General features: G+C 45.9%; 1 protein-coding gene across 3 annotated transcripts in view; it reads left to right on the forward strand.

Moving 5' to 3' along the window:
- Positions 1-21,708, forward strand: part of RFX4 (regulatory factor X4) — a 131,494-nt gene extending 109,786 nt beyond the window's left edge. The window contains exons 15-18 of one of the 3 annotated variants that reach the window (XM_020982427.2): positions 855-1,016; positions 9,386-9,551; positions 10,273-10,411; positions 20,760-21,708. In XM_020982427.2, coding sequence (XP_020838086.1) covers positions 855-1,016; positions 9,386-9,551; positions 10,273-10,411; positions 20,760-21,032 — 740 coding nt within the window. In that variant the 3' untranslated portion in view covers positions 21,033-21,708. The remainder of the gene's footprint in view (positions 1-854; positions 1,017-9,385; positions 9,552-10,272; positions 10,412-20,759) is intronic. The other 2 variants (XM_020982428.2, XM_020982429.2) reach the window with 2 other exon arrangements.
- The last annotated feature ends 4,158 nt before the right edge of the window (positions 21,709-25,866 follow it).

The raw sequence follows: 25,866 nt of genomic DNA on the forward strand, positions 1-25,866 counted from the left end.
ACATCCTCCATCGGACTAATTTACCAGCTTTGTGACACTGGATAAGTCAGTTAACTCTCTGAACCTCAGCCCCTAGAGAATGACAGAAGTCATCAGTCTAGAAACAGAAGGGACCCAGAGGTCATTGACACATTTTTACAAATGAGGAAACTGAGGCCAGGGACTGTCTTGTTCTGAGAACCGCTCAGTGTCACACAGATGGCCAACATCAGAGGCAAGAGTTGAATCTTGGCCCTTTCTATTGCCCAGTCGGCTTTCCACGTACTGATCACTGCCAAGGCAGTTCCTCCTTGTAAAAGGAAGCGGTTAGACTGGATAACTTCAAAGGGAGGTATGCACCTTGGGGGTCCCTGGATTCTGGGATCAACCAGTGAGAAAGAGAAGAACAGAACAGGGCCGGCTGAGATTCCGCACTCACCCTTACCTGGGTCTCTCCGTTGTCGGTTCCCTGTTCAAGACGTCCCAGTCAGTGGGGGAGGTACCTCCTGGCTCTGGGAGGCCCCCCTCCCCTCCCAGAACGATGCCCTCCCCCTTTCTGTACCTAGCCCCCCAGTTCAGAACACTGAAACATGCCGCACCCTCCATGCACTCAGATACAGCAGGGAATGGGGGGCTTCCCCTCCAGCAATGTAGCCCACCCACACCTGTCCATCCTGCCCGACTCTTGTCCGTGCTCCCATGGGGTCGCCATAGGGGGCTTCCCGAGCACCCACACCAGTGTGCTCCAAGCTTCCCTACTCATTCAGCAGGCAGTGCCGGCTTTCCATTGTCCTAACCCACTCCCCCCAGCCCAGCCCACCCCCTCGGCGTCCAGCCGTCAGGCCGCCTCCTAGCGTGTGTCTCTTTGCCCCCAGCAGAGGTCAGAGAAGAGATCCTACTGGCAGAGCCCGCCCCGCCAACTCCGTCGCCCGTGCCCTCCTTCTCGCCGGCAAAGTCTACCACGTCTGTAGAGGTGCCGCCTGCCTCTTCGCCTGTCAGCAACGCCTCCCCGGAGTATACTGGCCTCACCACAACAGGTACGCCCCCAGGGCCCGTGGGCCCACCTACCCACTCTCCTTGAGAAGGAACAGGCTCACTGTTAATAGGGGCTCCAAAGGTAATCTGTATCTGTCAGGCAACCGGGTAGCGCAGTGGACCGGGCCCTTTGGTTGGCACAGGAAGAACTGAGTTCAAATCCTGCCTCAGAGGCTTACTAGCTTTGTGACCCTGGTTAAGTCACTGAGCCTCAGTTTCCTTTCTATAAAAGGGAGTAATAATGCTGCTGCACCTACCTGGCGGGGGTTGTGGTGGGGGTCAGATAAGAGAATATGATTATAATAGCTAACGTTTCCACAGCACCTACTATGTTCCAGGCAGGGTGCTGAGCGCTTTACAGTTAGGGTTTTGTTCGGTCCTGCATACGTACAGTTCTTTCTCATCCTTGAAGCGCTCTAGAAATGCCAGCCGCCATCACCCTCACCTTCCCGGGCCGGTTTACTGGCGGCCATCTGTATCTCTTGCCACTCTCCAGCCCCCTTGCAAAGGTCCATTCCTTTTCCATTCAAGCTGACAAAGCTTAGGACTGCACTAAGACTTTTGGGACACCCTGTACTGAGAGCCTTCAGACTCCATGAGGACAGGAGAGGCAGGAGGGGATCGTGGTTAAAGGGCCGGGCTTGAAATCAGAAAAGCCTAGGTTCAGGCCCTGCTCTGACATGTACTGGCTGTGTGACCTCCTGGGCAAGGAGCTTAATCTCTGGTTTCTCCTGCCAGTCTGCAAGACTCTCAGTGAGAGACGAATTTCTGATTTACATGGATGGAGGGAACTCCCACACTGGGACCTCCCCACATGGATGAGATCACATGTCTGGACTCCTTCCTGCTCTCCCTTCCCTGTGAGAGCTGGAGAAACTGTAAGAAAGCTGAGAGGAAGCAAGGGTGTAGGCAGAGGGCAAGAGACAGCCCCCTGACCAGGCACTCCAGCCTGTCTCAATGTGCGCCCACAGTCACACCCTCAACCCAGCTAGGTGGCATGGGCTGGACTCCCCAGAACTCTTGTCCATGGTGGCAGGCGTGGAAGGTAGCCTTATACTATGAAGCTACATGTTTTATTCAGAGTGGGAACTCCCCGTGTGGGGACTTCCTCCCTCCTTCCTTCCAAGGCAGAATCCAGACTGCCAAAGTCTTAGTAATTATGTCCTGGGGAGACACACAGAATTGAAGTGACTTGTCCAGGATCGCCCAGATAGGGCGCATCAGAGTCAGGACCTGAACCCAGCTCTCCCTGACTCCATGACCAGCACTCTGTCTGCCACGCCACACAGCCTTGAGCTCAAACATCATTCACTCAATTTTATTTTATTTTCAGTTCCAAATTCTTTCTTTCCCTCCCCTCTTGTGCCCATTGAGAAGCAAGCAAAAGGAAAAAGAAAAAGCGCAGGCATTATTGACCCCATTTTACAGATGAGGGAGTCGAGGTCCAGAGAGTTCAAGTGACTTGTGTATGGAGTTAGTATCAGAGCCAGGGTGTGAACCCCACCCATCCTGACCACAAGGCTGTCTGGTGTTTTGGGGGAAAAAATAGTGGGATTTGGAGCCAGAGAACCCAGGGGGCTGATGATTAACCTTTCCAGTCCGGTTTCTCCCTTCACAAAACGAGGTGCCATCTCACAGCTCCCTCCTCACTCTCAGTTTGTGACCCCCGAGCGAGGGCTGTTGACACTACAGTGAGGGGTGGGCTGCCCACAAAGGAAATGCAACGGACCCAAGAGGAGAGCGAGACTTCCGAAGCATCGGGGCCCTGGGAGGCAAACAGGGAGGCGCTTTCCCCTTGAACTCATAGCAACAGCTCAATGCAGTCTCTTCACATTCACTGCCAAGGGCATCAGATCATGATTAGCAAGATTACTCCTACTTGCTAAATGCCCTGTATTTCCTTTCTACCTAAGCTACAGAGTTTGAAAAGGAAAGCATCTTCCTTCTAGGGGTCTGTCCTCTCCAGCTGGGGTTTCCTTCCCCTCCTTGCTCCCCCCTCCCCCTCCTGTCCTGGCCCTCTCCCTGCCCCCTTCCGTCCTTCCCTTCCTCCCCCCTCCCTGCCATTCCACTCCCAGCCCAGCTCTTGTCCTGTGTGGAATCTGGTGTCATTACTGTTTTAAAGTAAGAGGTAAACCCCTTGTGGGCAGACACTACTCTGTTCTCATCTTTGCATCCCTACCATCTAGTAGAGGGCCTGTCATGTGAAAGACCTAGAATGATTCTGCTCATCCCCAGAGGATACAGCTGGGCTCAGTGGAACCTAGAAAGAGGGGCGTTTCACCTCTATGGAAAGAACAAAAAGATTTCCTGTTAGGTGCCGTCCCAAAGTGCTATGGGCCGCTTCAGGAGGTGATGAGTTCCCCATCACTGGAAGTCTTCAAAAAGAAGCTGAATGACCAGGAACGTTGTAGAAGGGATTCTTGTTCCTGTAGAGATGGGACCCCTGAGGTCCCAAAGATTTTATGATTTTTTTTTCATGGAAACTGATTCCTAGTGGCCTGTCATCATCCTGACTTAGGAGAACTGTGGGTCATTTGGGGTGAGCAGCTAGATAGTTCTTTTCCTGAGGAGTTTGTATCTGAAGATGATTATGTTTATCTGCATGTTTCCTCTTGCTATATATTTCTCAGTCTCCCAGTTTTGAGAAGGAAAACATCTTATATTTCCTTCAAAATTGTTCTTCAGTAGTAGCTGCTAATGAGAGCCCTCACCCAGGATTCGATGACCACATCATTCCTTGGAATATGTGTTCAACCAAAGAGACAAAGGGAAATCACATTGGAGGAATGGGAAAGGAATGTTTTTCTACCTGCTTGTACATCTCATCTGATTTATGAGTTTGCCGGACTTCCTTCTGGTATATGTCATGAATCAGCTGCCCAGGGAGGGCAGGTGTGCTAGGGGGATGGAAACTGCCTGGAACATGCTGGGAGACTTGAATGCAGCACGTTAAAAGGTCATAAAAGCATCTCTTCCGAAATATAAATATGGAACAGATTCTCTTCAGATGTTGGTAACCTTTGAAGATTCGGGGCACTCTGATTTTGTTCTTGGATATCTCCAGGACACATTAAAAAATTTCATCACGCATGAACTGATGCCAAATGTTTTCCTCGAGTGCCATTTATGAAAGACTTAGGCGGCAGTTAGCACTCAAAATGAGAACATGTTCTTGGAAGAAAACAAGGAATTCATTCCTTTGGGTTATCAATGCTATGTGGGCCTATTACGAGCGATTATTAAACATGTTAGGGCCCCATTTTGGACCCTAATAATACAGAAGTTAAAATGATGCCCTCCACTATCAAGGAACTTATGATGTATTTCATTTATAAAGTAATAATATAATTGTTCTGTGAAGGAGACAACTTATTCTTTGGGGTAATTTATAGAAAGGTATTGTGTCAGATTTCTATTGTCTTGGACGTCTTCTTAAATGTGGAAGTTGGTTTTCTGCTTTTGGATAAAGTCTGGTTGACCTGAGTTTGGAAAACATGAATTTGAATCTGATTTCTTGGGCAACTCTTTCTCAGTAGCGTCGCCAATGAAGATTTCATTTCCTTGATGATCTGGACTCCTCAGTTACATGTTTTTCCCACTGACAAAGCTATGCTCATGGTTCCATACTCAACTCAGCTAGACTTTACCCAGAGCAAAAGTCATAGGTGATTCAGAGACAGAGGACTAACGTTCGAATTTCGACTCTGCTGTTTTCTTATCTATATGACCTTGCTCATGTCAATTAATCTCTGTAGAGATGAGTTTCCTCCTCTTTAAAATGAGGTCTTTGGGCTGGTGGACCTCCAAGGTCCCTTCCAGCTTGGGACCTATGATCACAGAGCTGATGATGCATTGTGGTGTTGGCTGTCTAACGGTGAGCCATCCATACAATAGCTTTCAAATGTTTGGGGCCTTATGAAGATGCATGTGTCCATCAGCAAGTAGGGGCCTTCTCCTAATTAGCTCACTCTATGCCATTTCTGATCTGCATAAGTAAGTTTCCATCAATGGAATCCTCAGGCTTACCTGAACATTCATAAATCTTTGTATCTTTTCTAAAATCCTCTGATGCAAGGTATAGTTTGAAGGAAGCTCCAGTTTTATCAGCAAATGATTGCTGGGTTTATCCACACGAGTATTTCTTTTTAAGGTTATACGCTTTAATTACTTGAAAATGGGGGGAAAACCTAGGTGTGTGAAACAAATTGACATACAGTGAATTTTGATCATGTGAAAGAAACTTAATTATTATATATGATGAAAATGCTTAGTAGGATGGTGGATTTAGAGTTGAAAAGGATGTTATAAGTCATCTAGTTCAACCCCCTCATTTTACAGATAAGGAAACTGAGGCCCAGAGAACAGAAGGGCATTGCCCAATATCACATACATGGTCATTGGCAGAGAGCAGATTCAAACGTAGGTCCTAAAAATCCAGAGTCAGAAGCTAGATGGTTCAGTGGGTGGAGACCTGGATTGGGAATCAGGAAGACCTGAGTTCAAATCTGACCTTAGACACTTCCTAGCTGTGTGACCGTGGGCAAGTCACTTAATTTCTCCTTGCCTCAGTTTCCTCACCTGTAAAACGGGGATGATAATAGCACCTACTTTGCAGGGTTGTTGCTGGGATCAAACGAGATAATATTTGTAAAGTGCTTAGCACAGAGCCTGGCACACAGTAGGTGCATAATAAATGCTTGTCCCCTTCTCCTCCCCTCCCCAATCTGCAGGACTTTTTCAGCAGAACCACGCAGGATAACCATTTAGTTCAATTGTTTCCTGTCTTTTTTTTCCCCAAAAAAATGTCCAGGCCTAAGAAAATGGAAGGAAAACAATCTCACACTTCTCACCCTTCCCCTTCCCTATGCTGCACCCCGACTCCCTGGTTCCAAACCTCCGCCATATTTTAAAGTCCTGCCTTTCTTTCAAGAAAAAGGAGCATGACATTTGGTGCCACATCAGCCAGCCTGTTTAACATGACACAGGGAGGCAATTCCTTAGCCTCCGTTAAAGTCGCAAAATGGGCCTGCTCGGTGCTCATTCTTTCAGACTGGGTCACCACCGGGTTGGAGGATCTTCCATGTTTACTTTTTATGGGCTTCTTAAGTCCTTCCTTACTTCTGCTATCGGCCATAAAAGTTAACCATTCATCTGGCATTCCAAACCACCTCCATTCACTTCGCTCAACACAAAGACAGCAAATTAAATTGGGGGCGATTATATGATGCCTGCTTAAGGAACAGTAATCCATATAAATGGGCCCCTGGCAGAACCTCTCCCCGGTGGGGCCAGCTTTATCTGTGGGTCCTCTCCCCCAATGGAAGAAGATTCCAAAGGGATGACAGACCCTCATTCTTTCTAAATGACAAAAGCCCCATTAATGATTATTCCGATGGCCACCCCACCAATACGTATAGGGTTTGCTCCCGGGCCAGCCAATTACTCATTTGCTAATGGAATTGTCCTTACAAACCTTAGACGTGAACACATTCCCAAGATCTGGGTGCTAATGGCTTCTACCTCATCTTAGCTGTTTTTTTGCCCTGGCAAGAAGTCAAAGTGGGAAATTTATCCCACAATTAAAAACTAGTTGTTACCTTCTCAGAGATTTTGACTTTGGTTTTCTGACCTCTTGACAGGGCATAGGACTACACCTAAACGCTTCCCCAAAACATCTCCCTGGGATGGGGACTGGATCTGTTATTAGTGCTGTAGAGCAATCCTCATGCTATAACCCGGGGGACCGAGCCCCGTCTACCTCCTGTTTCTGCGCAGTGGGGGAGCTAAAACATGTATTCACATTTTTCAACTTTATTTTGAAATGTAGTAAAAAGCATCCTTTGCTCTCAGGCTGAATCCTAGCATAAGGAATTCCCAGACGAAGGAAATCATTCTGCCAGGGCAGGTTGTCGCCTTCTGTGCCTATTCTAGTCTTAGAGAGTCAGAACACACCAAAGTTAAGTGACTTGGCCCAGGTCACACAGCTGGTTTGTGTCAGAAGTTCCCAGGCTCTCCTGGCTTCAAGGCTGATGCTCCATCCACAGAAATGGTGCACCTCCTCCTTCCCTTGGAACACGCATTGTTTTTTGCCTCCTTTGGTCAATTTGGATTTTGTTATGGTATTAACTGGGATCACTCAGTTGAAGTTTTCTTGGGAAGTATCACGGCACAGTGGAAAAAATGTGCTAGATTTGGGGTTCAGAGGACCTGGATTCCAATGCTGGCTCTTCCATTTGCTGCCTGTGTTACCTTGGATGAGTCGTTGAGTTTTTCCAGGTCTCAGATTCCTCATCTATACCGTGAGGGCATTGGACTAGATCAGAGGCCTTCAAACTAGATTAAAATGTAATTGGGAAATATTTAGTCAAATAAATAAAAATACAACACCACATAGACAATGTTAATGTGTGGTTTTCTGAGTCAGCGGGACACCCGGAGATCTGTTTCTATTTGAGTTTGATGCCATTGGACCACATGACCTTCGGGGTCACTTTCATCTCCAAGCCTAGGATCCTGACAGATTGGGTGGAAAAGTGGGAAGAGCAATGGATTTGGAGTCGGAAGACTTCAGTTCAAACCCCAGCCCTAGCACTTACCACCCTTGAGACCTTGGGCAAGTCACTTAACTACTCCTCACCCGAAATGTGAGGGGGTTGGATGAGACGGCCTGTAAATTGGTGTTCCTTGCCCAGAAGACCCCGTCTTGCCAGTCTGTCAGCAGCGCGGGGCTTTCGAGCTGGAGAGAAACGCGGAGGCCATCCAGCCTCACTATCCCGTGGCCAGTGAATGGCGGAGCCGAAGCCCAAGCCCAAGCCACGGAAGACCGTTCTCAAGAGGTTTCATCATGTTTCTCTTTTGGAACTCCCGTCTCTAGTACGTCCTTCCTCGCAGCCTAATTTCTCCTACCTTCTCTCAGGGGTCGCTAGTGCCCACCACTGGGGGGAAAAATCCTTCTGTTCCTTGTCTGACTGCTTAAAAAAAAATCCAAGGGAAATCCCGGCGCTCCTATTTGGTTGGTTCACTCTTATCCCAACCTCTCCTCCTCCAATTCTTGTAAAGCTATGAGCGCTCTATGTTTTTCCTGAAAGGATAAATGTTACATAATGTTAGTATGACAGAGCCTAGATTTTCAAATCCTTTAAAGACATGGATAGCTTAAGACTCTGATGCTTTTTAAAAAAAAAATTAATGTAAATAGTAGTGTTTTTCAATTCCATGTAAAGACAATTTTCAACATTCATTTTTTATAAGATTTTGAGTTCCAAATTTTTCTCCCTCCTTTCCTCCCCTCTTCCCCCCCCCAAGATGGCAAGCAATCTGATATGACTCTGCTGATTTTTAGGAGAGAAGCATCTGACACCCAAGGGATGCATTCTAATCCTTTTGCATGTTTTAATGCCCTGCCACATTCCCCACCCCATCCCAGCCAATCCAAACCTTTAAGGTGATTTAAACTTATACTTTATACTTAGGGCGAATCTTATTTGAAAATGTTCTGCTTTTGGGGGAAAAATATGGTCATTGTTAGGAGGTCGGCACTGGAGCTTGACTCAAAGGAGAAATGCTATCCAATCATAAGCACTTGGAGGTGGGAGACACCTCAGCACTTAGCCAGTCCAGCCCCTTACCTGATATGGGAACATGACCTAAGACACCCATGATGGATGCTTATCCATTTTCTACACCTCTACTGATGGGGACCTCATTACCACATATCCAAGTCCGTTCTGCTGTTGGACGCCTCTGATTATGAGGAGGATCCTCTTTATATTGAACTAAAGACTATCTCCCTGTGGCTTCCACCTACTACTTTGAGTTTTGCCCTCTGGGGCAGCCGGATCCCTTTTCCCGTGGAACAGAGCCTCACATATTTGATACCACTGACCATGTCCTTTCTATAACTCGTTTTCCAAAGTAAAGACCCCCCCAGTTCCTCCAGTTGGTCCTCCTGTGACATTGATCCCAGTCTCTTCACTGTCTGGGCTGTCTTGCTCTGGAAATGCTTTGGTTCATAACTCAGGCCAAGTGCTGATCCTGAGTGCTTACATTCTCAAACTTTCCTCTGGGCAGGGTTTTCTTCCGCTGTTCCTTCCAGCTCAAAATCTCTGCTCCTATTAGATCAAGGCAAGGCATTTTTAAAATATCCATTATTGTGCAACATGCTTTGAGCTCTACCAAAATGGGCTTGTTAAATTATTGACTTAAGGTTACTTAAAGGTTCTCATCATACTTATTTTCATGGCGCTTTTTGGTGGACTTGGCTGAATGTCTGCTCTTCGCCTCTCCTGGGGCCCATAGCAAGAGAATGGGGAGATGACGTTGGTATCCTATGATCAGACTCCGTGACAGACAGAGCGCCATTTTGTCTTAGCAGGAGCAATGCAGTCCTACACCTGGTCCCTTACGTACACAGTGACGACGGCTGCTGGTTCACCTGCTGAAAGCTCCCAACAGCTGCCCTGTATGAGAAGCTCTCATGTGCCTTCTTCCTCCGTCACCCATCGGATACCAGTTTATCCCCACAGGGAGGAACACGGGTAGGTTACCTTCCCAGGCCCTTACCCTGCCTTATCATTCCATTCCTGGTGCTGGCCTCTACATATCTATCACTTTCTCTAAGGCAGTGGTTCTCAAACTTTTGGGCCTTAGGACCCCTTTATGCTCTTAAAAATTATTGAGAATCCCAAAGAACTTTGATTTAAGTAAGTTATATCTATTAATAATTCCTGTGTTAGACATTAAAATATCTTGGCATTATTATGAAAATAGTTTTGACCACATAGATCCCCTAAAAGGGTCTTGGGGACCTCCTAGAGGCCCTGGGCCACACTTTGAGAACCACTCCTCCAAGGAAATGAACAAACAAAGTCCTGAGCTAAGAATTCCCATTGGTCCTTCCCTTCCATCTTTTTCTTTGTGTCGCTTGTACTTTGGGGGCCATGGAAGAAGGACCTGTACAGCTGACCTATTAGGGTCTTTATGAATCTATTTAAAAGGCAGGTGAGCTAAGGTTACCCACCATTGCTGGTCTTTTGCCCCACGGACACCATGGTGTGGTCCTACCTAGGAACAGGGCAGTGTTCATTTCATAACCTAAGTAGGGAAACGTAATTTGGGGTATGCCAAGTGATGGTGATGAGGAGAAGCCAGACAAGAGAGCCCACAGAGAGCCTCGACTTGACTGTCTTTTATGTTTGAAATATCAAACTGATTTGCTACAATAACATTATTCACGAAAAAATACTCACTGCTTTTTAGCTACACGGGGAGTTACAACTATGGAACCTATAGCAACCAGCATCCCCACCCAATGCAGAGTCAGTACCCATCCCTACCGCATGACACGGCCATCTCTGGGCCCCTCCATTATTCTCCATACCACAGGGGCTCCTCACAGGTAAGGTTCCTTTCCCTTCTTTACAAACCTGGTATGTTTGGTGTCAAGTCAAAGTATGATAGAGTGTGTTTATGAAGCCCCTGTTGGTGTGTGCATAGCTCTGTGTTGAGTGTCATTGGGTACAAAAGAAGTAGATGCTATATTGGACATCATCAGGCCCTCAGCTCTAAACCTTGGAGTTGTCTTCGAAGCTGCCTTTCCATCAATCCGCTTGTCTCCCATATGCATTTATCCAGCGCATTTCACCAGGGCGGACAATCAGGGAATTCGATTCTTGTTAAGGAATGACCTACTAAATCCTTACCGATCGTAGCTTTAGAATGGGAAGGGAACTAGAGACCATTTAATCCAACCCATCTATTTGACAGATGAGAAAACTGAGCTGGAAGAGGTTAAGGGACGTTCCCCGAGCCACACAGTTAGTAAATGGTGCAGCTGGGATTCGAATCCAGGTCCTCCGGCTCTAAATCCAGAATTTGTTCCATTGCTTTAACTAAAGGACACTATTTCTTTCCCCAAACTAAAGAAATTAAAACTCAACTCAGGGAAATTTTTAGAATTTAACATTACTTTAAAAACAAGACACAGGGCACTCATTTTTATTTCCAGAAAATGTAGTGTTCCTGACTACTCTGTATATACTCCTGTGCCTTCATTGCTTTGTACTTAAAGGTCTTTGTCCTTCCCAAACCAACCCTAGAATGTTAGGCCTGGAGCCAGGAAGACCTGCATTCAAATCCAGCCTCAGATACTGACTAGCTTTATGACCTTGAACAAGGCGCCCAATCTCTGTTTCCCTCAGGTTCGTCAACTGTAAAATGGGAAAAATAAAAAGCACTTACCTCGCAGGGCTGCTGTGAGGATCGAAGTGCCTGGGACATAGGTGCTCTGTAAATACTCACTCCCTTTCCTTTCCCTTCCCCCAACCTGCCTGTTTCCTGCCAGATTAATCTTGGACTCCTTCTTTTTATCAAGGTATTGCCCTGTCTCAGTACATCTCTTATGTCTGTTATATCAAATCCAAAGTCTCCAATCTGCGGCCCTTGAGTTAGGAGCCTCATGTTGGTCACTCCAATTCTCTGGGTTATTTACTTCAAAGTGAACTAAATGAGGCCTCATCATTATATTGGTGCTCCAAAACTGGATGCATTTCTAGCAGGGCAAATGACGTCTGTCTCCATCAGTCCTCGATCATTCCTGTTAACCTAAGCCACAAAAAGCAGTTGGCTAGGCTCACTTCATCCTCAGATTTCTTGTAGGACTTTGCTAGGTCTCTCTCGGCACTTAATATGTTCTATTTTGTGTGATTCTTGTGTGCATTTCATTATCACCACCACCCTCCAAGCTCCTTGAGGACAGAGACTGTAAAACTTTTTATCTTTGCATCTATAGCACCTTGTACCTGGAAGGCAATTAGGACATTTTTGATAAGGCTGTAGAGACATTTCAGAAAGATTTTCAATGCCAAAGTCCCATAGAATGTAAGCTCCTTGAGGGCAGGACCTGCTTCATTTTCATCTTTGTTTTCCCAGATGTTTAGCACATAGTAGGTGCTTAGTAAGTGTGTATTGATAGGACAGGTTCCAACTAAAGAATTTTCTGCTTATTAACTAGAGGGTCCCCAAACGTTCCAGTTACACAGAGTGAGACCTAGTTTTCTTCATTCAGAACTTCTTTCCTGATTTTATTTCCCTGTGTTCTCAAACATTACTTCTATTTCCATCATTGCTTTTCTGTCTCCTCACAGACAATGCCTGCTTCTTTTCCCTTGGTGAAAGAAAAGGCAGTATAGACTACCATTTTAGCAAAGGAATCCTCTCCTCTAGTGGAAACCTTATCTTCAATGTTCATAAAGAATGTTTAGACAAGTCATCTCATTATCTCCATTATCATAGCATCCTCATTAACTCCATGTTTCTCATTAATAGGCAGCATGATGTGATGGAAATATCACTGGACGAGGACTCGGCACCCTTGGGTCCTAGGCCCATCTGTGTTATTAACAATTTGTGACAAACTGAGCCATGACTAGGGGAAAGCAACTGGGACTTTGCCTCCAGGAACTGAAATGTAGAACCTGCTGATAGTACTTATAGAAATAACTGAGCGCCTAGTTAACAAGAATAATTGGTTAAAATAGGAATGGCTGGTTAAAATAGAAATACTGGATGGCACTTATTGGTCTCATTCTACCCCCCACCCCACCCCGGTGGCTCTACCCCAGGTGAGATCCTCCCTGACCCAGCCCCGCCCTTCTTTTTCCCTTGATGGTAGCCTCATATCCCTTCCCCCATAACCCCAGAGTCCCTTCCCACAGGGATTAATGTCACAGGATCTCTGTCTCTCGACTCTTGGGAAACATCTTGGGGTCTTCCCCCCAACCAACCCAGGACCTCATGTCTGAAAGTCCGAGTTGTCTCCTGAAGCTCCCCCCTGCCCCCCCCAACTGAATTTGTCTTTAAAAGCTGATCAGAGGTTGAATTTCTTGCTGCTTGCTTCAGGCACATTTTGGGGTGCTTGCTCCAGGCAATAAAATGACTAGTAATATCTCTGGTGACAGCTAAAGTGACCTGGGTCCTGTTCTTCCTACATGAATCTCTATCTACTGCCTCTCTGCTTTCTAGCTGTCTCTCCTCCCTGGAATGTTCACCCTCCTCCTCTCTGGTGATTGGAATCCCTGGTTTATTTTAGCAAACAGCTGAAGCACCACTTCCTACCTGAGAAACCTCCCTGCACCACCAACACCAGTTACTAGTGCTTGCCCCTAGAAATTACTTTACCTTGATTTTGTGTGTATTTTCTGTATATTTCTAAGATATGGACATAGATGAGTGTACGTATAAGTTTCCCTAGGTAGAAGGTAAGCCCCTTGAGGGACGGGATTGTTACATTTTGGATTTTGCACATCTAATGCCTAGTATGACGTGGCCCCATGTCTTGTACAATCTGCCATTTTGTAAACCATGGCACATGGCATCAAAGAGACTGCTGTACCAAGCTGCCGCCAATCTGGGTAGGGTTGAAAATCTGACAAAGCACCTGAGGAAATGCACATTCCCTGCGCTTACCCTTCCTCTTCCATTAGCCTGGGAGAAGATGGAGGAAACATCACGTGAGAGTTGGGATAGAGGTAGGCCAGCTTGCTCCTCCCTAAAGCTGGATCTGACAACCCCACAGAGGTTGGCATATGGTCAGTTGTTTTTCAGCCTCTTCCTGACCCCATTTGGGGTTTTCTTGGCAAAGATACCAGAGTGGTTGCTGTTTCCTTCTCTAGGTCATTTTACAGATGAGGAGACTGAGGTAAACAGGGTTAAGTGACTTGTCCAGGGTCACACAACTGGTAAATGTCTGAGGCTGGATTTGACTCAAGAAGATGAGTCTTCTGGACTCCAGGCCCAGCATTCTATCTACTACACCACCCCGCTGCCCATATAGTAAGTGTTGAAGTCCTTACCGACTGATTGATGGCTTTTCCCTAGTCTCAGATTTAGTCTCCTTTTCCTTATAGTGACGATAGGACACTAGTTGGGGTTACCTCTCAGATATTGTTATCTTGTGAGCATTCTGTCCCTTTTCCAGCACATCCCCTTCTCTACCATCTCTTTTGTGCTTAGCCCTGAGCCTTTGACCAAGCCCTGCCCTGTCAAGGTGGAATCCCAATGGAACTGTCTCTGTAATGACCTTAACTTCCCTCTCTACCTGTGATGCCCTTAGTGCCCTCGATGCAAGAAGCTCAAGACCTTGAGTGTATCACTCCTGTTCGTTCCACCACATACACCCAGGAGTTGCAATCAATCACTAGGGCAGGTGACATCAGGAGTAGGCTGGAAAATGTTTAACAACTGGCTCTCCAAAAATAAACAACAACAACCACCACCATATTTAAGACCCACACTTTAAAGCTTCATCTTCATTATTCACATTTTCTCCATCCCTTTCTTAATTCTAGATAAGAATAATCAATCAAGCCCTGATTTGTAGCATTCACTTATTTCCGATGTATAACATTGAAAATTTAACAATCGACTCTCCAAAGCCAATATGAACCAGCTCCAGTGACATCCTTCTGTACATTCATTTGCAATAAGAATAAGCAATTCTACCAACCTAGCTTAATATGGGCTCCCTTAGTAAGCCTGGAGTTTACCTTTAAATACAGATTGGAAAGTTGGCTGGCTCACACAACCTGATTGTGTCTCTTGTCCATTCTTTCCCCTGGGATGTCTATGCTGCTCAATTAACTCTCTTGGCTCTTTGCAAGTGAGACTCACTTATGTCCAGGAACCTTCTCTAGTAGGCAGTTGACAAAGCTTCTTTGCCTATCATTTCATTTCTACTTTTCCAATTCAATTCAGTAAGCATTTGTAATATGTTCATGGTACTCTGTGAAGTGGTGGGATTCCTGACCCCAAGGAGCTTCTGGTCACTGGGGTGGGGGACACCTAACCCAGTCCTCTCTTGCTTCATCGCTCCTCCAATTTTCTATTTTCTCATCTCTGTGTGAGACATGTGAGAAAGAGTTTTGGGCTGCGACCTGACAATCTTTTCCAGACAGCTACCATCATATAGTAACTGCTTGATTAATACTTTCTCATTCATTCACTCATCACTCAGTGCCCAGTTTTTCCCTCTGGCAAATATCAGGGTGTGTGGATAAAAATGGATGATCCAGGCTTCACATCTGTGTAGCCTGGAAGAGATCACTAAAAGCTTTTTGGATTACATCATGTTTTGGATAAAGGCAGGAGAATATGGCCACGACACTCGGGCACTTGGGGTAAATGGCTGTGTTTTGATTTCCATCTGCAGCATCAAGGGAGAGCCTTTGGGCAATCCCCAGACAAGCCCGGGCATCGGTTCCACTAGGTCATCACCTGGGGCATTCATTATAGGCTTCTAGCTGCGTCAGGAGGAGATGCAAGCATCCATAGGTGCTGAGGCTCTTGGGAGCAGAAGCTGGGCTGCTTTCAGAGGTCCTAATGATGACTGAGAATTGCCTTGCAAAAGATCACAGACTCTCAGAGGTGGAAGGAAGCCCAGAGGCCATTGAATCCAACTTGTATCTGACTTCCGTAATACTCATTATAAGTGGTTATCCAGGTTCCCCTTGGGGACCACCAGTGATGGGGAACGCATCCTCTCTATGTTTTGGTCCGGTTTTGATCCAAATAGTGCAGTCTAGGTCAACTAAGAATGAAGGGGAAAATGAAATCACACCTTCCTTTATTTTCTTTCCGGCCTTCCTCTTCCCTATGAGCATTGCAACTTGTTTTCCTAATGAAAGCTGTGCTAACATCACCCGACATGTCACGTGAGGACTTGGGTTAATGGATCATGCAAGTTCCATAATCAGCTGAGTTCTCTCAGGTAAAAGTCAAAACCTTTGGCCTCTCTCCTTTATGAAATCCCAGAAGCTGATCTCCTGAATGTGTGCTTAATTGACTGACCTGGGGAGAGATGGATGGCTTTCTAAGTCTCACACGGTACTGTTTTGCCTAAGTTGATTTTTTATGGTAGCTGGGAGTTACCCCCAAATGGGTAATCCTTTTGTAGTCTGGGAAAACATACCTGAACAATGTTATTTAGTAAGCAGTAGCTAGAGAGGGTTCTAGATTACCAACAGAGCAAAGCTTCTGAAGCAGGGCTAGGGCTGAAAAATGGGTCCAGATTCTTCCCTTGACTCTACATTGACTTCCTCAGTGACTGTAAGATAAAGTCCCTTGTAACCACTCTGGGCCATGGTTTCTCCATTTATAGAATGATGGGTGGTACAAAGAGGAGGGGGCCTTCACAGGACAGCCGTGAGGATTGGAAGGCCAGTGTTCAGCTTTTCAGGGACTGTCTCAAGATGAAGCATAGAGTGCCGTGGGCTGGTTTTGCTGTTGATTGTGGAAAGCTCACCCTGCTGGGCTCTTTTTTCATCTTTCCTCCAGGTAAGGGTTTTGACCTTGACCTGAGAGAACTCAGCTGGCCATCGAGCTTGGATGGTCCATTAGCCCTGAGTCCTCAAGTGACATGTCAGAGGATGTTAGCACAGCTTTCATTAGGAAAACAATTTGCAATGCTCACAGGGCCACCTTTCACCTTCTTGTACAAGCAGCAGCCAGTTTGGCAGAGAACAGGAATAAAGAATTCATTCTTTCTTTCTCCATGTGGAAAAAAATAAGCCTTTGGAACTGGAAATAGTCTCTTAAAATAGCATGTTCTAAGATGGTCCCCCATCTTCCCCCCCAAAAAAAGCAAAATTCATTCTAAAGTTTGGAAGGACCTAAATTCTAACTATTTGACTGATCTCCCATCACACACACACACACGCAGACACCACTCACAAGGGACAGGAAGCCATGCATCTCATCTCAATTTAACCACGGTCCCAGCAAAAAGAGGGATTTGACCCAGAAAAATGGCAGTTTCCTGTTAAGAACCCTCCAACAAGCATGGCCTTTATGCCTGGCCCCGATCTCTGGGCTGCAGTGTTTCAAGTTCTACAAGCTCCGGGACCCATCATTAAAGCCGGATGCAGAGTGCGAGAGGTGATGCAGGCTGCCTGGGTCGGCATCTGTGCAGATGGCTTTGCTGTGGACACTCTAACAAGGCTGAATAGAAGCTTGGTTGAGTTCATCGTCAGGCAGGGGCCAATGGGCACTTCACAAATATTGTCTTTCAATGGTCTCTTCACTATGGGGAAAAGAAGTCACTGACTCATTTGCAATTAGCTGACCTACCAGGACAGAACTTTCCATGTGGGAAGCAGCCATAACAGAATTTGATTGTCACATAGGAGATATTTAAAGCCTCTTTTAAAGCCCAGTTGTTATTTTCTTGTTTGAGCTCATGACCCAACCCGTGGGCACAGCTGCATATGTGATACGTGGTCAAGGACAAAACCCACAAAGTTTCGTGCCATGTTCCCATAAAGGAAAACGCTCCATCTGGTGGCAAGCAGCCTGCACGGGTTAATCTGCTCAGATGCGGTCTCATCAATCATTCAGTCAATGGATGACATTTACTCACGAGGAGTCAGCACTATGCTAAGTGCTGGGAATACAAATACAAAGCAAAAGCCCTCAAGAAGCTTACACTCTAATGGGGAAAGCACCGGGCATGTAACTACAGAGTAGATATGTGGTAGTTTTAGAGGAGAAGGCTTTAGCAGCGAGGGAGACAGGGTGAGGGTCTGAGCTGAGCTGAGTGCTGAAGATGCTAAGGATTCTGGGGAAAGGCAAAGGTCAAATCAACAAGCCTCCAAGGTGAGCGAGTGGTCCTCAGTCCTCCAAGGCAATGCCAGGGGAGCTCTGGCAAGGCTTCTTGTGTATCTAGTACCATTTAACATTATAATGAGGTATGTCATCAGTGAGAGGCAGAGCAGTTCAGTGGGCAGCTCCACTAGATATGGCGGCTGATGACCTCAGTGTGAATGCTGGCTCTGTTCCTTACTACTTACATTATCACAGGTGAGGTATTGACCCACAGTCATTGATCGAGAGCTTCCATTCTATTGGACATAACTCAACCTGGACTTTCTAGGAGGTTGGACTATATAATTTCTAAGGTCCATTAAACAGCTTTATTTTTTTTTGTTTTATTTATTATTTTTTATTATTATTTTTTAGGCAATTGAGGTTAAGTGACTTGCCCAGGGTCACACAGCTAGTAAGTGTCAAGTGTTTGGTCTGAGGCCAGATTTGAACTCAGGTTCTCCTGACTTCAGGGCTGGTGCTCTATCCACTGTGCCACCTAGCTGCCCCCATAACAACTCTAAAATCAGCTCTTTTCCCCCTCCTCTCATGGCACTGCCGTGACCAGTGACTAAGTCACTGCTTGAAGGTCATCCTACCTGTGATGCCCACCAAACCAGAATATTTTGAGTACAGGTTGTGTATCTGAGCCACCTGAGCCAGCCTAGCTAAGTTCAAAGAGTTTCATTAGAAATGGGTAGAATGGGGCAGCTAGGTGGCACAGTGGATAGAGCTCTGGCCCTGGAGTCAGGAGGACCTGAGTTCAAATCTGGCCTCAGACACTTGACACTAACTAGCCGTGTGACCCTGGGCAAGTCTCAACCCCAACTGCCTCACCTAAAAATGAAAGAAAGAAATAGGTAGAATGCAAGCTCCTTGAGGGCAGGGACAGACAGTTTTTTATTTTTTGTCTTTGTACACCCAGTGTGTGGCTCAGTGCCTGTATCACAGTAGGCACTTTAATAAATGCTTATTGAATTGAACTAATTTGAATTGCCTTCAGGGGGATGAAGTTTTTGGCCACAGCAACTCTCAGAGACCATCTATAGGTTTATAGAGGTATTTGCAATGTACATCAATGGTAGCAGTGCCCACACAGATGAAATTCCAAGTCCACTGAGTTACCAAAGGATGAGGATGAATGAATACCCATTGTCCTAGTCAGAATTCACAGGTACATACAAGATGTACCCCCTGGATAAGGGAACCCCCCTGTCCTAGCTTGGAGGGTATGGAGGGCAGCAGTGAGGGCTACTGAAATGACTTGATGAAGAAGACACACCTCCTGTGCTCCCCCTCTCTGTTTAAAATGCAGAATGGGGGACATCTCACTCTGTCAGGTACAGGGTATGCTCCTGAAAAGACTTGGAAGCAGAAACAGGCTTTTGGAAGAGCACCAAGGAAGTGTCTGTGAAAGATCCTCTTTGCAAAGTGAAACGTCCATCTATAATATGAGTGATCACCCCACACCAGTTTCTCACTTCCTTGCAAAGGCTGCTCTACCATTTGAGGCTGGGAGGCTTCCTGTCCTGCCTTCTTAGTGGTCTGTCTTGGCTCCTTCAAAGCCACAACACGTTAATAATGCTGTCACAGCACAGAGCAGAAGGAAAAAGCGATCAGCCATCTCTCAGGGTTAAAGATCTTCTGCAGAGACCCGAAAGATGGGGTTTGCTCTTCTCTGGTCTCCTTGGCAACAGCCCTGATTCTTTCTCCCTGGTGCTCCTAGTCACCACCTACGCCCTCCCTCCTACCCAGCTGTTCACTTGACAGCATGGTTGCTGGGTCAGGTGGGCTTAGCCCCATTTGGAAATCCATTCCCGAGGTGCAGTTCCTCCTTTCAAGGTTAAGCCTCAAGTGGCTAGTTTTCCATCCACCATCTTTGGCCCCAACACTCTCCCCCCTGCTTTCCAGGTTTTATCCAACCTTGGGCTCCTCTCACAGGGGAAAGACTTGATTCTCTTTGGCTGCCTTGACTGGAAGGAGCAGTCATTGTTGTCATTCTCCCTTTCCTCCCTGCTGTCCAGGCTTCAGCCTGTCTGTCTCCCCTACAGGAGGCAGACCCCTATCTAATCTCTCCGGTCCCTACTTTCCAACTGTCAGAAGAGACAGATGGGGAGCAGAAGAATCCACACACAAGCACTTTCCTTCACTCCCTGCCTTCTCCCTACCCCGGATGATTGGCTCCCCTCCATCTTGGGGTGGCCCTTAGCACAGCAAGGCTTATCGTTGTACTAACTGGCATGAGTCTTCAGGGGGAGCCAGCACCTCCTCCCTCTCCTCTCCTCTGCTAGTGCTAAAAAAGGGCTGGTTTGCATAGCTGTTGTGGCAGCAGAGGAAAACGAATGGGAGCATAGCCCAGCAGTGTCTCGTCGTTAAAACAAATCTCTCCTAGGAACCTTCTCTCCTTGGAGTCATTTTCCCTCTGCCTCCAGCCTTCCCAAAGCCCCCATGATTGTCTTATCTCAGCCCCATAATCTTCCCTTTTCCTCTGGAATACCCTTCTTCCCTCATCCTAACACAATCCCTAACACTTGTCATTCGTTACTCAGATGACCTCCAAGAACTGCCATTGCCTTAAACCAAAATAGGAGCCATCTCTAGCAAAATCCATCAGCAGTAACTTCTGGGCTGTTGATTCTTGTCCTCTTAAATCTTCCCTTTCAGCACCAGTTCATACAATAGCCAAATTCAACTGGAAAACGTGGTTTTAAAGAGGGTCACTGTATTTTGTTTTGAAATCTTGTTCTTGGGAGTGGATGAAATGTGATCAGTTCCATAACTTATGAAACTCACCTTATCTATGTCCCTTCCTTTAGATCCAAAAGATTTTCTCTATCCTTGAAGGCAGGTCTCCAAATATACTAGGCTAGGAGAAGGGAACAGGGCTTTGTTCATTAGGAGGACCAAATCACCAGGATTTCTCAGGCTATGAATATGCTCCTCTGCCTATGGTTAATGGTTTTCTCCAGTGTCTTTTAAAAAGCATTGAGTTCTTCGCTGCAGTGTCCTAAAATAATCAAATTTGAAGCAGACCGTGAATATGACTAACCTGGTTAGTAATGCACAGCTTATGGTTTTAACCTTGAATTTCTTTCTTCTACCCTACCAAGTACCCTTTCAACAGCCCCACCTCCCGGATGGAGCCTTGTTTGATGAGTAGTGCCCCTAGACTACACCCTACGCCGGTCACTCCCCGATGGCCAGAAGTTCCCTCAGCCAACACGTGCTACCCAAGCCCACCTGTGCACCCGACAAGATACGGAAGCTCTAGTGACATGTACACCCCCTTGACCACCCGCAGGAATTCTGAGTATGAGCACATGCAACACTTTCCCGGTTTTGCCTATATCAATGGAGAAGCTTCGACAGGCTGGGCAAAATGAAAATGACTGGTATAGTATGAACCCATATTTAATAATAATAATAATAAATAATAATAATAATAATTAAAAATCCAACCAACCGACACCAGAAGACTTGATCTCTTCACCTTTTAGAACTCATGGGACTATACCTAGATGTCTGCTTTCCTAATAAATGCAAAGCTGGGTTAGAATTGTCGATGAGTAAACCTTAGTTCAGAAACAGGACTCACTAAATGCCAGCATGGCAGGGTTCATGTAGATCAGCCAGCTCGGACTGTTTCTGTAGAGCCCTGTCTTCAGGAGGCTAACCCTCATCTTCTCCCTCCGTCCCAAGACTGTGTCTTGCGTGGCGCCTAGCCCAAGAAGCCACTCCCTTCCGTGTGGATAAACACTCTTTAGTCTTGGGGGATGGAGGTAGAGACAGAACGGAGCCTTCTTTTATTTGGTGGGTACTCAGTTTACTGAGAAGAGAAGCCTCCATATTCATCCTTCGTTTTACGTGTTGTCCAGTGAGCGCTTGAGAGAGGTGTTCTGCACAGTTCTGTGGTGTCCTTTCTTCTGCTGCGCCTGGATGGAACTGCATGATTTGGAAGGCTCATATTCTCCTAAACACTATCACTTGTGATAGTACCTACATTATCTTTCATTGTAAACATTGTCTTATTTGTGGGGGAGTGGGATGGGGAGGGGAGGGTTTGCACATGGCAGAAAGAGAGAGGGAGGGGGAGAGAGAGAGAGAGAGAGAGAGAGAGAGAGAGAGAGAGAGAGAGAGAGAGAGAGAGAGAGAGAGAGAGAGAAGAGAGAGAGAGAGAGAGAGAGAGAAAGAGAGGAGAGGGAGGGAGAGAGATAGAAAAAAGAGGGAGAGGAGGGGAGAGAGAGAGAGAGAAGAGAGAGAGAGGAGAGAGAGGAGAGAGAGAGAGAGAGAGAGAGAGAGAGAGAGAAAGGGAGGGAGAGAGAGATAGAAAAAAAGAGGGAGAGGGAGGGAGGGAGAGGGAGGGAGAGAGAGAGAGAGAGAGAGAGAGAGAGAGAGGGGGAGAGAGAGAGAGAGAGGGGGGGGGGGGGGAGGGGGGAGAGAGAGAGAGAGAGAGAGAGAGAGAGAGAGAGAGAGAGAGAGAGAGAGGCCTGCTCTGTCCTGCCTTAAGTTGAAGGAGCTTCTTCTACATGTGTTGGTCCCAAGTTTGCACAACTGCTATTGTCAGTCAGGGAAAGAAGGGAAGAAGAGGGATCTTGGATTTTTTTTTGAGATCATGGATGTTTGGCATTGAACGCCACACTCCAGCTATGCCAGGTTCATGTTGCAAATGAATTGAAGCCAACTCGGCCTGGCCAAGCACCAGGGCTGACAAAGGCTCTTCTTGTTCCTTCATGAGACTATAACACTTTCCGACACTTTGATAGGAAAAAAAAATCTTTCGAAGATGTGCCTTTGAGCCCCTACTGTACCGTGTATGTGTGGAAACAAAGCGTATTGTACTCCTGGGAGAACTTTCCATAGACTTTTTTTTTGTCCAGTTGGTAGTAATCTGTGAACTTTGTTAGTGGTTATTAACATAGATTTTCCTTCTTGTTTTATAAGATACACCGAACAATTATGGTGGACCTATTACCCTATGGGTAAGAAACACATAAGTGGAAATATGACACCGGCTGTTGTAGCAAATGTTGTGTAAATAAAATCTTTGATAGCACCACCCAGTGTGACATTCGTGTGTGTGTGGGGGGGGGTGACTAAAATGCGAGGCAGTGGCTTTATTCGTGGAAGATATCTAGGGTTTCACATTCAAATAAAAAGAACTCCCGAGATTCAGTAACTTCTTCATTCTTCCCTTGCATGAAGCACAAGCTGGTCTGTGCACATCATCCGGACAGCCCTTTAGCTGGAGCCGTTCAGGTTGTGGACAGAGAGTGCAGGATCAAACCATCCAGAAATGCTTCTGTTCTGTCAAGGTCTCAGAGCGCTGCTGGGTCACAGGATGTCACTGCACTAACTGTTACAAAGACTGGGCCCTGCCACCTATCCCCAGGTGTCCCCAGAAACATGTCTGCTAGGCACGCACAAAGCCTGACCTAACCCTAGGCGCCTGTTAGTTAATCTCATTCTTCAACCCCAGGGCATCACAATGAGGTTCCCCTGTGCTCAGTGCATTTTGTCTTCAAAACCGAGGAGCACCTGCTTATTGATCAGTTGCTAAAAACCACTAATTTTAAAAATTAAAATAATTGAGAAGCATAAAAAAAATGTCCAAGGGGCAGCTGGGTGGCACAGTGGATAGAGCACTGGCCCTGGATTCAGGACCTGAGTTCAAATCCGGCCTCAGGCACATAACACTCACTAGTTGTGTGACTTTGAGCAAATTGCTTAATCCCAATTGCCTCACCAAAAAAAAAAAAAAAATTAAAGTCTTAAAACACTCATAAGGTTTGGGAGAAAAGCAAAACCCTGCTCAGCATTTTAAAAGGCAATGGTAGAAGGGCAGCTAGGTGGCGTGGTGAATAGAGCGCTGGCCCTGGATTCAGGAGGACCTGAGTTCGTATCTGGCCTCAGACACATAAAAACACTTACTAGCTGTGTGACCCTAGGCAAGTCACTTAATCCCATTGCCTAGCCAAAAAAAAAAAAAAGCAATGGTAGAGAGCTGGCCTCAAAGTCAGGAAGACCGGGGTTTAAGTCATGACTCTGACACATAATAGATGTATGACTCTGAGGACAAGTCACTTAACCTTGCTGGCCTCAGTTTCCTTATCTGTAAAATGAGGGAGTTGAACTAGATGGCCTCGCGGGTCCCTGTGAGCTCTATCATCCAAAATTCTTCGAGTACTAAGGTCAATTACTAAGGTGGAGCTTGGGAAGGGAAATCACAGAAGCAAAATGATTAAGTGGTTTGCTGAAAAATGCAGAACCCAAGACCTTTGACAGATCAAGAATTCAGAACTGTCAAAAATCACTTCCTAGAAGGAAAGGAAACAAGCATTTATTGAGTGCTACTGAGTACCAAGCATATAATGCTTTACAAATATTATTTCATTTTAGCTTCACAATAACTCTGAGAGCTAGGCGGAAGGAACGTGAAAAACCCTTCATGAGAGATGTTAACATGAAACTTTTTTAAGGCTTTTGATTTCAATTTGAATTTATAATTTGCTTTAAATCAACTCTAAATTACTTTAAGATATCTGTACATAGAACCCACTTAAAATATTTAGCTATGTAATTGTGGATGATGAAGTATGTGAAAGTACCTGTTTTAATTTCTTATTTTAATGAATTATCCTGGTGTTCATTCCTCACTAGCAATCAGGCTTAGAAACATTTGTGATTTATGGTTTCAAAAGAGACTCCACTTCCTAAAACTCTGCTTTAAACCAAGGGACTCTAAAACCCATGTGTGGCCCAGTTCTGAGATTTTTTTTTATCTCATTTTTGGGGGTCATCTTCCCACCGGTGTAGTATATAATCCTGGCTGTGCCTCAGTGAACAGTTCTCATGAGTTGCTGTGGTGAAAAGAAAATTCATCGCTTGGGGACCAAATTTCTGGTGCTGCGTCCTCTAACATTAGTTAGATCGGCCACGAGATGACAGAATTAATCTGGAGCCATGCCTGGACTCAAAGTCCTCCCAGCTTGGCATTAGGACTGCTGCCATTACCTTCAAAAACCCCCAGGGTGGCCCTTCATCCCAGCCATGATGAAGCATTAGAGAAGAATATTAATGGTAGGGAAAGCGACCCCTCTTACTAATTCAAAACCAATACGATAAGCATGAGAAAATCCTGTGAATGAGGACATTCATTTATCCACAAAGGGTAGCTGACTACTACTAGTTCTGCAGTCAGTTTGATGCAATCTGTTTGAAAAGGAAGATCTCCAAGTCACTTGGTTTTACAAAGATGGCAGATGAGGCAGACACAAAGGATGAGAAGAAGCCACTGCAGCACCACCTGAAGGGGAAAACCAATGCTTTGATTGCTAAGAAATGAAGACCTCATCCCCAACCTCAGTAAGGAGGTCAGTGGTCATCAGAGCCAGAGGAAGCAGCCAGGATTAGCCACCAAGAATAGAAAGTTTTTGAAATAGTGATGGAGTCCGCATAGGAAGAGTTGGTCACTGGTAGCCAAGGCACCTACCTTTCCTCCCTCTGATAATTAGATACAATTATGTATTATATACTATAGATTAGATATTAGATATAATTATATGATGGTCAATAGGAATGACAAATATTGGGTTCAGGGTCAATCATCATTAAAAGAAGGGCTGATGAGTTATGGCAGCAGAGGTATGCTCTGTGCTACAGACAAGAACTATTCCCTAAAAGATCCCTACCAGGCAGTCAATAAGCATTTATTAAACACCTACTAGGCACCACCCTCTCCTAAGCATGGCAGTGCAAGGAAAGGTAAAAGACAGTCCCTCAAAGTGCTCACAACCTAGTGGAAACACCATGAATTCCAGCTAGGATGCCTCATCCCCATGGCACATCTGTGGGAACAAAACCAGGATAGGGGACCTGGGCTAGAATCTTGACTCTGTTTCTTACTACCTGAATAACCCTAAAAAGTAACAACTTCCCTGAACCTTGGCTTCCTCATTTATAAAATGAGGGGATTGGACCAGCCACTCTCAAAGGGCCTCCCAGATCTAAATTTGGTGATCACACAATGGCTTTTATCAAGCGCAGAAAACCCTGGATTTAGAATCAATGGGGTTTAGCAGCTCACTCTACCTCAGCTGCCAATCTGATAGGCATGAGGTAAAACCCCAGAGTTCTTTTCACTTTCAGTGCCTGGCACTTAGTGATGTTTGTGGCATTGATTTCATTTGTCTTATTATCAATGTTTTGAAGCAATCTTTT

The sequence above is a fragment of the Phascolarctos cinereus genome, unplaced genomic scaffold, assembly GCF_003287225.1.
Source record: "Phascolarctos cinereus isolate Bilbo 61053 unplaced genomic scaffold, phaCin_HiC Scaffold_1;HRSCAF=81, whole genome shotgun sequence".
Taxonomy (NCBI): Eukaryota; Metazoa; Chordata; class Mammalia; order Diprotodontia; family Phascolarctidae; genus Phascolarctos; species Phascolarctos cinereus.